This window comes from Liolophura sinensis, chromosome 1 (assembly GCF_032854445.1).
Source record: "Liolophura sinensis isolate JHLJ2023 chromosome 1, CUHK_Ljap_v2, whole genome shotgun sequence".
Classification (NCBI taxonomy): domain Eukaryota; kingdom Metazoa; phylum Mollusca; class Polyplacophora; order Chitonida; family Chitonidae; genus Liolophura; species Liolophura sinensis.
In genome coordinates, this window is record NC_088295.1 from 3,037,923 (window position 1) to 3,050,349 (window position 12,427).

The following is a 12,427-nucleotide window of genomic DNA, read 5'->3' on the forward strand; positions in this document are numbered from 1 at the left end:
CCTATCTTAAACGGAAACAAACCGGATATGAACTGTTAAAAACCAACCCAATTTGAAATTGGCGAACGTGAAGTAGGTAGTGTGTCTGGCGGCGATTTCCGATGATGAAGAGAAGTTGTAAGTCACAGGAATGAGTTGTCACTTTCGAAGAGGTATGATCGTCTGAGTCTACGTCATAAAAAAAATACAGTGAGAGTTTCTGTGTCAGCTCCTGGGCGCATGTTCAACCCCCACCCCTTCTCACCTGTATATAAAGGCCACCCCGACTCATTAATAACCATATCTACACCTGATACTCTCTACTGCACGTGTTTGAATTTTACACTTGACTGGAGGCATCCCTCGTGATTGAGGTTTAAGACGACTGACCAGCCCTGTGACCACCGCCTCGTCTACACACCTCGTCAGACTCATAGTAACTTCCCCAGGGAGGAAGAGAAAGCGTCAAGGTAACAACATCTAAAACTTACCAGTGCCCCATGCTGTCATGTGTGTCTATCTGAGCTACCAACATTGTATTCGAAATCAATCAGCGGAAGAGTTTAATACCTGTATGTTTAACTGTTGTTATTTTCTCTTCAACTAGATGCGTTGTGGTCCATTGCTTTGCCTGGCCCTCTTTCTTGCTGGAGTTGCACTGTCGGACAGCAGGAGGTTACGACGACAAGGTACGAGACCATCTTTACCTTCTTTCATCATAATCTGTATATTAGTGAATAACGCAGGCGTAGTGTTCGTGTAGCTTTCAAAAGTGATCGATGACAACTTAGTTGAATGTCCGTGAAAATGTACCTTCAAAGAATTTGTAGAAAAGGTTATTTCTGGAAAATGACACAAACGAAGTAGTGAAGATAATTCGTCCAGTTTTATTTTGTTTTGTACATTTGGGAACGGGCTAGTGTAAATTATGAACGTTTCAAACGTCATTTTTTGCAGCTGATTAGAGCAGACTTTAGGCCCGTCTATTATGAGCCTCATATCAGTATGGTCCAGTACTGTATGATAAGTCAGTGGATCCATCGATAGATTAGTTGAGCGTTTTATTTCAAATGCTTTGATGAATATTCACTACAAAGTTAATTTTCATACAGCGGAGTTACACCATACCAAACGTGTAATAAAACGAGTTTAAACTGAAAGAAAACAGCGGGAAAGTATGGCAAGTATATTATCACTTAGTTCCTGGCTGACGTTCATATTCATCTATTCTTCTTTCCTTGTAAAATTAAGAAAATTACAGAAGAACATACAGGTGCGATATGCATATGTGAATGGCGTTGTGGTTTGCACAGTCCTCTTCGCAGGTGATCGCTGTATGTTTACGTAATCAGACAAATGTTGTTCAGGAAGAATTGTTATGTTGTTATGGTAGTCTGAAACCAGTTAAACGGAGACGTAAATCTTCTTCTGTCACATGGCAGAATTTGATCCTTAGCTGACCAGAAGACCATAGGAGCTTTACGGATTGTTATACATGTTGTTTATTCATGGCGATTCTGGTCATTAGCACCCTAGGCTATCTAACATGAAGACAATGGAACATGTGTTAAGGCTATATGCGATGTTACTGATCAGCTTATAAAAGCTAACTGATATTAAGCGCCAAGTAAATCATATATGATCCCAATGTACACGTGGGCTAATAACCCGTGTTCAGTGGTCCGTACACGTTCCGTGTAGATTTGAGAACTCGTGTAGTCATTATCCTATGTCTTAAGCAGCCTCGGTGATCTAACAGATATGTCAACAGGTGGTCATACACAAGATGAGTTTTCATAAACTAGATTAATTAACTTTTGCTCGCTAATTGTACAAAGGTGAGTAAATAGTTGGTATACATGAACAAAGTTAATGTATCGGATGTTTACAAAATTACATTAGCATATTGATACACCAAACAAAGTTTCAAGCGGATGGCGTAAAGTTGCATGGTTAGTCTGGCAATTGCCTTATAACGGCTGATTAGTCTAAACCTCCCCAACGTGTGAGGGAGTGTTTTTCTCTAATTAGAGAGCCTACAGCCGCCTACCCTCTTCCACAGATGTTGTATGTACACTCTCAGGATTCTCTTAGGGCTTCACATATAACAAGATGAAGGTCATGCTTCTGTTACCGTTCCGTCAGCCATTAGGGCATGAAGAAAGCTAAGCGTGTAAATAATCGTTTGAAACGTATGGTGATGTATATACTAATTTATATAGTAGACCGCTATAGTTTCAGTTTTTGCCCGTCGCCCAACAATTTAATATTGCTTGATTGCAGTAAATGGCAACCCGGCATTTTTCTGCTACTATGCGACATGGGCGAAATACGGCCGTCTCCGCCCGGAAGCCATTGACCCGTTCATCTGTACTCATATCGTCGTGGCCTTCGCTGAGGTCAAGGTCAACTCTGTGACGGCCGATATCCAAGCTTTCGATCAAACAGATGAGAACGACGTGTAAGTATTAAAAATGACAATACGTGGGTAGAAAAAAGGAATAATTTGCGCTTATAAATGGCCACAGTACGTATCTATAATTGATGACAATGCGTGAGCTAGTGTAAACCGTGATGGTGTAAATAGAAGTGCTGATGTACCATTATTAGAGAGCAATAACAGTTTGGAATTAATTAAAAATCCTGTTCCATAAAAACTGTTTTCTTCAAATGACGTCGGTCTCCATCCCCAGTGCATTACCTTTTCGTATCAGTCATTTAGTCTGATTATAAAAGTTATTCAGACAAAACTGAATTCGACCTATTTGTTTGGTCCGTATATTTAATTGGTAGTGGTTTCATTTTGGGCTTAGATTTCCCGCCATGAGTGGCCTGAAGACCCGGAACCCGAATCTGAAGATGATTCTGGCGGTGGGAGGATGGAACCACGGTACCAACCGCTTCATCAGGGTGGCTGACAACCCAGCCTTGCTAAACAGCTTTGTCAAGAACACCGTCAACTATCTAAAGAGGTTCCAGTTTGACGGCTTAGACGTTGACTGGGAATTCCCCACATCCAAGAGCCAATTCTCCCGATTTATCAGAGTGAGTACGCGATGTGCTTGTATAAACTGGCCATGATTGCCTCCCTTTAAGTGTCCGGCATACGGAGTACTTACGTCAATGTTCCTATCAGGCTTAACGTGTTCAGTATAACATCGTATTATCTGCGTGAAAATATAGTATAAATTATACAACAATAACAGTCCTACTTGACTGGTTTCTGTACCCAGGCGTTACGGACGGAATTCAACCAACCGGGGAATTCTCACTTGATCTTGACATCGGCCATGTCTGCTGGTGAGGCGGCGATCATCAGTGGCTATGACATTCCGGACCTGGCCATGTGAGTACCGTGGCTGCCACAGCTACACACGACTTCCGGACAACACTTTACCTCACATATACATACTGATTTATGTCCCCACACAGTCTTGATAACGGGATATAGCAACTTCATAAAAATAAAAACTGCATATGACTCTTTGATTTAGCTTAAAAATCAAACGAACTTACCTCAGAAATTTATGCATATGTATACCCAGTGAATCGATGTGAGAAGGTAATTTTGCTTTGCACCCATAGTTAGTCCTTATTTTTCTCTTCTGCGCCTCCGCGGCCTTCGTGGCTTCCTTGATTAACGTGACCAAGGAACCCCTCACCAATGCGGTCTCAAGTAGGGACTCACGCTGGCTTCCTCTCCGGCCGTACGTGGGAAGATCTGTCAGCAACCTGAGGATGATTGTGGGTTTACCCCGGGCTCTGCTATGTTTTCTCCCGCCCTTCTGCTGGCCACCAGCGTATAGTTGAACTATTCTTGGCTACGGAGTAGTAGAACAGCAATCAAAGAAATAAATAAATTAATTAATTAAATCATTTGTTCTGGCTGTTTGTTTCGCCAGTACGCTGGACTACGTGCTGTTGATGAGCTATGACCTGCACGGAGGCTGGGAGGGTAAGACTGGACACAACAGCCCGCTGTTTGCGCGCTCGACAGAGGTGTCCTGGAGAGCACGATTAAACACAGTTAGTATATTGGCCATAAGCCTGTATCTGCTCCTCAAACAAAATGCTCCGTATTCGAATTCACAAATGCGTTGGTTAAAGAGAGTGTACCGCAGACTTTTGGCAAAAGGTTGGATATCACAAATTCAGTCGAATATATGCTATTATTTAATTACTGATAATTACCATTCACAGAATATCAGTCTCGTCAACATAACGTAACATTTGTAAAGCGTTTGGCATTGTAACTTTTTTTAAAAACTTTAGAATAATGTAAATATTACAGATACGAGACTGATATTTGTTGAAAGGCACTAATTTAGAACTATTGGTAAATAGAGAAAATCTCAGGTATAGCCCTGTAATCCAATTCAGTAATTCAACCGCAGCCATGAGAAACACAACTAGAAATTGTTTGAATACTATTTACCTGCGAACTTTATTTATTTTAGAAGATTTGTGTTCTGATGGTGATTTGTACCTGATGGTAGATCACACTTTACTACTGACTGGGTTAGAGTGAGCAGTTGGTAGTGGTATGTGATAGTGGAGCTTGTAACAGGAGGATGTATCTATATTACAGGCATGGGCTGCTAACGAATGGTTCCGTAAGGGAATGCCCCGCAGTAAGATAATCATCGGTATGACCACATACGCCCGCCGTTTTACCTTGAGAGACCCGGCTGTTCATGGTGTCGAAGCTCCGGCTGAATGGTGGAACGTTATACTGAACTATGCCGAGGTAAGTACATGTGTTATTATATTGTTTAGAAATGATGTGCTATATTACATTTTAGTGTTGCAATGGAATCGGATTCCATGTACATATATGTTCAAAATTCATCACATGTGCGAAAGTTCTATCATATTATCTATCATATCCACCAAATATGTCCAAATGCTCTTCACTGATAGAATGTACCTGATGCCTCGCGTACAATAAAGGAAAAATCTTGTAGCACCTCTCCCCTCCCACTGTATGTTGTTACCCATTTCGAGTCTCCTTGTTTTCCAGTCTCCTGGTTTCCTTTGTCCTTGTTTCCAGCTTCCTAATTTCCGATCTTCACATTTCCACTCTCTTTGTTTCAACTGTTTGTGTTTCCATTCACCATGTTTCCAGTCTCATTGTTTCCACTCTTCGTGTAACCACTCTTCGTGTTACCACTCTATTTGTCTTGATTGTGACGATTTCCTCTTTCCCTTTACAGGTATGCTCGGAATTCTTGCCTGGAAGTACCATTGTATGGGACGCTGAAAGCCAGGCGCACTACGCCTATAAAGGAAAATTATGGCTGAGTTTCGATAGTGTGGATTCTATACGAGCTAAGGTAAAATATACAGATAGAACTTGTGTTATTTATTTATCATATCGGCGTCCAAACTCGTCAGATGCGGAGATATAGATCAGATATGTTCGCTTTGATTGCTTTTCGGTAGATATGTTAGGGATGTTGGCTAAAGGCATCATTATTTATACCACCATTTCTCGCATATATATATATATATATATATATATATATATATATATATATATATATATATATATATATATATATATATATTGCTAAACTTTCATATATAAACTTTCATATATATATATATATATATATATATATATATATATATATATATATATATATATATATATATATATATATGAAAGTTTAGCAACTATTATTCCCTGTGAGATGCAGTAATAGGCTTTTGCTGGTAATAACTATAACAGAGACTAACATAACCCGAATTTTCTTGAATTATCGTACACTTATCGTGACAAAGAAATGAAAAACGCCGTCTTTTAAATTACTTATTAATTTAAACACTTTAGATTTTAAGAGATAGTGTAAATATAACCAAATGAAGCGTTATTTTTGTCCAATTATTCAGACGAAATGGCTGATGCAGAACAGATTTGGTGGGGCTATGGTGTGGACCATGGATCAGGACGACTACTCTGACAAGTGTGGCCAAGGCTTCAACCCGCTTCTCAGCACTATTAAACAGGAACTCTTTGGTGACAATGGGTAAGGCAAGCTGGGACAACAACCATCAGATATGTTACATGTCAAAATTATCCTCATTGTATTGTCGTGAGCCAGGAACCCGGGATCAAAATAGCCAAAGATTGTAAAATTGACAACCGTGGCACCTCCTTTATCGACACTCAGAATTAGAGCCTGGCCCCTCCACTCTGTATTCTGAATAGTGTCCACATTTTATATTTCCTTGAGGCAGCACTACTCTGAATACTGTCCACAATGCATGTTTCCTTGAGATAGCACCACTCTGAATGGTGTCCACATTTTATATTTCCTTGAGGCAGCACTACTCTGAATGGTGTCCATAATGCATGTTTTATTGAGGCAGCACCGTTCTGAATGGTGTACTTTCTTGACTCTAAGAATGAGGGCATTTCCCCAAGTATTGGATAATCCGATCTGTATTCTGACTGGTGTCCCCGTGTCATGTTTTAGCTATCCAGCGCTCTGTACATGTGAATAGCCCATATATTAATATAAATAAGTCTCCATCATGATAAGACCTGAATAAGAATAAAGATAACATTAAGTCAAAATTAGACACACAAAATACAATATACCCTGCACTGTCATATTTTCAGTTCGGTTAAAAATGAATTGGTTCGCAGAGCGAGCGAATTTTTAATCCGATGTAAACCTTTACTTCCCTTGCTATAAGATAACTTTTATGGTATCAGTGTAACAGTGTCGCCGTTCCCTGGCCAGTTGTCAACTGTCACAGCCAACCCCGGCGGAGGCACCCCACCCACTACCAGACCGACTAGTACAACAACAACAAGAAGGATTATCACACAAGGTATGTTCTTAAGCTCTCCCCTTATGTCGGACCTAAAGCTCTCCCTATGCCAGACCTAAAGCTTTCGTGTATACTGGGCCTAAAGCTCTCGTGTATACCCGGTCTAAAGCTCTCGTGTGTGCGGAGCCTAAAGCTCTCGTTTATGCCGAGCCTAAAGCTCTCGTGTATGCCGAGCCTAAAGCTCTCGTGTATGCCGAGCCTAAAGCTCTCGTTTATGCTGAGCTTAACGTCTTGTGTATGCCGGGCCTAAAGCTCTCCTGTATGCCTAGCCTAAAGCTCTCGTGCATGTCAAACATAAAGCTCTCCTGTATGCCAAGGCTTAAGCTCTCCAGTATGCCGGACCTAAAGCTCTCCTGTATGCCGAGCTCAAAGCTGAGGTGTATGCCAGGCCTAAAGCTTTCGTGTATACTCTCCTTTATGCCAGGCCCTCGTGTGCGCCGGGCCTAAAGCTCTCGTGTATGCCGGGCCTAAATCTTTCGTGTATGCAGAGACTAAAGCTCTCGTGTGTGTCGCTCCTAAAGCTCTCGTGTATGCCTGGCCTAAAGCTCTCGTGTATGCCAAGGCTTAAGCTCTCCTGTATGCCGGACCTAAAGCTCTCCTGTATGCCTAGCCTAAAGCTCTCGTGCATGTCAAACATAAAGCTCTCCTGTATGCCGGACCTAAAGCTCTCCTGTATGCCGAGCTCAAAGCTGAGGTGTATGCTGAGCCTAACCTCCATGAAGTTTCGTCTGAAGTCATAGCCACACTAACCAATTTGCAAACATTCATGTTAAGACACAAACAGTAATCAGTGATTCAAGGCTAATCATTATGAAGGGCGTGATATCAATTTCAAGAAAGTGCCTGTAAACTATATGTATGGTTACTGTCTGTTAACAGGTTCTGTCGACTGTTCAGTAGACCCTCCAGGCGATTACCCCATCACTGGAGAGTGTTCTGCCTTCATCAAGTGTGCCAATGGACAGGAGTTCATTTTCCTCTGCCAAGACACATTGTTTTACGATCCGGAACTTTCCCGATGTGATTTTGAGAAGAATGTCAAACCCAAAAGATCAGACTGTCCTTGGTAAGATCTGCCCGTCCCTGTGCGGACCTGTGTCTTCTGTCCTCTGTGATCCGTCAGACAATTGACGTCTACGTCTTCCTCTCCTCTGGATTTTCACCTCATCATCTTTTTTGTCCCTATTCTCGTTATCGTGTTATTCCGCTCTCTGCCCATTCAACAATGATCAAGAACTGTTGAAATCTCCCATTGCCTGGTCACAAATGTGCTCTTATGTGTCAATCACGTTAATACTGGCTGGAACAATGTAGGCGTACTAGTATGTGCTTGTAATGCTTGTCGATAATGTTAATTGCCGTCGTATAAGTGAAATATTCTTGAGTATGGCGTAAAAACCAATCAATACTTGTACGATCAATATACTCCTATTTGCCAATCATGATGTTATCGAAATGAACTTCATCGAACAAGTCATGTTAATGTGAGCAGGGTTAATGCGCTCTAATATGGAAGTGATGTAAATACCTAAAGGAACAACGCATATTCTAGTATCAAACGTCATAGTCATATGTGTTATTTATGTAAATGCTGACATTTACAAGATAGAAAGTTAATGCTGACAGTCATGCGTAATGCGTACCGGTAGTCCTATTTTAATAAAAACATTGAACATAACAAATTTTACCATTAATACAACCCGAGACGTATCCACTGTTTTGTAGAATGATTATGTCTGACAGGGATTTAACTTAAAGGAGGCGATTTAGTATTTAATAGTTTTTAAGCTGTTTTCAGATTGTTGATTATTAGGAAACTATTTTTTTTGTGACTATAATCCGTGTTAATGTATCCACCGTCTTTATGTACAAGCAGTCCTTCAATTGTTTATATCAAACGTCTTTGTTTTATACATTTATTCATCATCGTTGCATAAAGAATTTACCTAATGAAGTTATTTTTTCCACATTATCAAAAGGTGGATAGAAATTGCATGCGACTTCTGATACATAAATAGTGACTCAGGCCTACATCCATTTTCTTAAATACTGAGCATCTAATCAAAACGGACTAGATTTATTGTGAAGATTAGCATTAATGTATAAACTCCTTGCACGATTTGGTATTTATATTAGGCCTATGCAATATCTGAATGAATCATGTGTTTAATCTAAACAGTGAATATCGAGTATAGCTGTGCAGTATAAGTGTTTCATTCCTCAGTTTTAGCTCATGAACGACTGAATAGGTGTGAAAATAGTTGAAGATTAATAAAGTAAACAAGTAAAAAAGAAAATCATCGTTCGACGGTCTTTTGTATGGAAAACAGCATCATTTTGTTAAGTATGACCAGGAAATACTGCCAATATGCTGTTAAACATTCGCTGATATTCACTGAGTAATCATTCACTGATTGCGTAACAGTGGTACATTGCCATCTTAAGCTCAGTTCACACGGGGTGATTCTTCGAATAGACTTGTCCAATTCTACATGTCGAAAGAAAATAGGAGCACGGCGTAAAACACCAGTCAAACAAATAAATAATCCATTTCATTCTCCCGCTGTCACACCATGCGATTTATTCACTGTTACAACCGCAAAACATAGCGCATGTCTAGGATGTGTCGGATTGGATTTACCCGGCATTTCAGGTTATCAGGGACGTTATTGAGTGTTTCCTCTTGTTCTTATCAAACCAGACAAGTACCACACAAATTCTGCATTTGCAGGCTGTTGTATCTGTCATACTGACTACGGTGTGTTTTGAACAAAATCCGGACCTGCCCTGTGTTTCTACCTGTTTGACTACCATGTGGCACCTCTCGCACTGCAGTTTGTTACCATCACCTCCCATGTTCCCAATTTTCTAACCATCTGCTACCGTACCATAATATTACGCCCACTTCCTCCTGTAACATGATTTTCGGACAACCGTTTATCCGGCGTAAACCAGTAACACACGTTTGTGCTCCTCAGCTGGCCTACCGTACCACAACTGTTTATGTCCACCGCCTGCCCTACCATACCCACAACTTTATATATGTCCACCGCCTGCCCTACCATATCCACAAGTTTATATATCACCTGCCAATCACCTGCCTTACGGTACCACAACTGTATATATGGACATCACCTGCCTTACGGTACCACAAATTCATATATACCAATCACCTGTTTTACCGTACCACAACTGTATATATGGACATCAGCTGCCTTACCGTACCACAAATTCATATATACCAATCACCTTTCTTACTGTGCCACAACTCTATATATGGACATCACTTGCCTTACCGAACCACAAATTCATATATAGCAATCACCTTTCTTACCGTACCACAAATTCATATATACCAATCACCTTTCTTACTGTGCCACAACTCTATATATGGACATCACTTACCTTACCGTACCACAAATTCATATATACCAATCACCTGTTTTACCGTACCACAACTGCATATATGGACATCACCTGTCTTACTATACCACAAATTCATATATACCAATTACCTGCCTTTCCATAACCACAAATTCATATATACCAATCACCTGCCTTACCGTACCACAGCTTTATATATGGACATCACCTGCCTTACTGTACCACAAATTCATATATACCAATCACCTTTCTTACTGTGCCACAACTGTATATATGGACATCAGCTGCCTTACGGTACCACAAATTCATATATACCAATCACCTGTTTTACCGTACCACAAATTCATATATACCAATCACCTGTTTTACCGTACCACAACTGTATATATGGACATCACCTACCTTACCGTACCACGAATTCATATATACCAATCACCTGTCTTACTGTACCACAAATTTATATATACCCATCACCTGCCTTACCGTACCACAAATTTATATATACCAATCACCTGTCTTACCGTACCACAAATTTATATATACCCATCACCTGCTTTACCGCTCAACTTTATATGTGGGCATATATACAAGTTCTAGGCGTCACTGCTCTAGAATTACTCGACATGCTGTGTTGACGCCTTCCTCGGCCATACGTGTACTTGGACAGGCGCATACCCACTGTTATTACATGCATCCAGGAAATGAATCCTTGATGGTAAAGTTATTTTGAGGCTAAAGTGCTTACTGTCTTGTTTCGTTGTCATTTAAGGTCGAGTTCAGCCAGAACGGCAACAACAACTACGCAATCGCCAAGAGCCACTACCAGACGGAATCGCGCGAATACAACCACATTACGGCCAAGAACCACTGCCAGACAGGACCGTGTAACTACAACCACGCGGAGAGCAACAACAACAACACTAGCTGGTGAGCAAGTTATAGGCTTCGATATTTATTTTTTAAATACTTTATAGTTTGTTGCAAATATACTTCTGACTGTATACTCTATCCACGACAGACCATTAGAATATGCCAATTCTATGCTCTGTCAAATGATATCTGGTTTTCTGGTACGAGTGAAAAGTGATGTAATCCATATTAGCACGATAAATACCTTGTTGGTTGAAGTTGTTGGAGTGGAGGTCTGTCTTAATAACTTACAAATATGCAGGGTGACTACCGAGTTCCAGCGAAATTAAAATCATTTCCGCAAAACCTGCCTTGACCGAACGTTCACCTGATCTCCCATGGACGATTTAATTCAAATACAGCACTACTTTATTATGGTGCTATGTGCTTCTGTTGAAGGCATCCAGCGTGCTAATGTTTAAGTAACAATCACAATTGCACATAACAATATGTCTGCGTTTTTAGGAACAACCATCATATCATAATGGAATGTAGGGGTTTAATATCACGTTGTATATGCACACAATATATATGTCATAGATCCCTAATGGACCGATTGTTAAATCCTCAGTTAAGATTGAGGAAGTTTTGGTCATTTTACATACATTTGGGTTAAGAATTGGCTGTACAATGTCTACAGGTGGCTTCCGCCGACAAGCTGAAGACATGTACAGTAGTCTCGTTGCCTCTCTGCAGTACGCGGCCTCTAGTTGGCGCCATTTGTGCTACAGATATTTGTGCAACATTTGTGCTCCCGGATATTGTACTTGCAGTTGTCGCGAGCATACTTGCAAAACGACAATAAAGCTTATCACAGCTGCAATCTGTTTTCGAAAGCAGATGTTAACAGGATAGCGTTTTATTTGCAGGTCAAGTTGACTGCTCCGTTGTTTCACCTGGCAACCACATTTTCAGGGGAGACTGCACCAGGTTCTTCCAGTGTGCGAATGGTTTTCTCTTCGTAAACGTCTGTCCACCCGGTCTGCTGTACGACTCCATCTCTGACCGCTGTGACTGGCCATTCCTCGTCAAAGAGAAGAGATCAGACTGCGTGTAGACAACGACAACAACCGCAGGCTGTTTAGCTAATTGTACTGATTTAAAACCGTTTGTGTGAGGAAGACTAGTATAACATGATTACAGAGGGAAACGTATACCGTGTATTCTCCCTTAGTGTATAGTTACTAATACTGACTCTTCGGGAATCCTTCGTCATAGGCCGGTGAGTAGTCACACTGTTGCTGGGCCAAACATCTAACCCTTAATTGATCATCTTCAGGAATTCTTAACAGGTAAAACTGTGATCTAGTCGAAG

At 40.7% G+C, this 12,427-nt stretch overlaps 1 protein-coding gene across 1 annotated transcript; it reads left to right on the plus strand.

Annotated features, from left to right (window-relative positions):
• The first annotated feature begins 586 nt into the window (after positions 1-586).
• Positions 587-12,169, plus strand: LOC135461717 (chitinase-3-like protein 1). Its single transcript, XM_064738918.1, has 12 exons — positions 587-668; positions 2,263-2,440; positions 2,793-3,024; positions 3,213-3,325; positions 3,882-4,005; positions 4,568-4,726; positions 5,193-5,312; positions 5,872-6,008; positions 6,701-6,819; positions 7,699-7,885; positions 10,973-11,130; positions 11,982-12,169. The coding sequence occupies exons 1-12, from the start codon at positions 587-589 to the stop codon at positions 12,167-12,169; spliced, it is 1,797 nt and encodes a 598-aa protein (XP_064594988.1).
• The last annotated feature ends 258 nt before the right edge of the window (positions 12,170-12,427 follow it).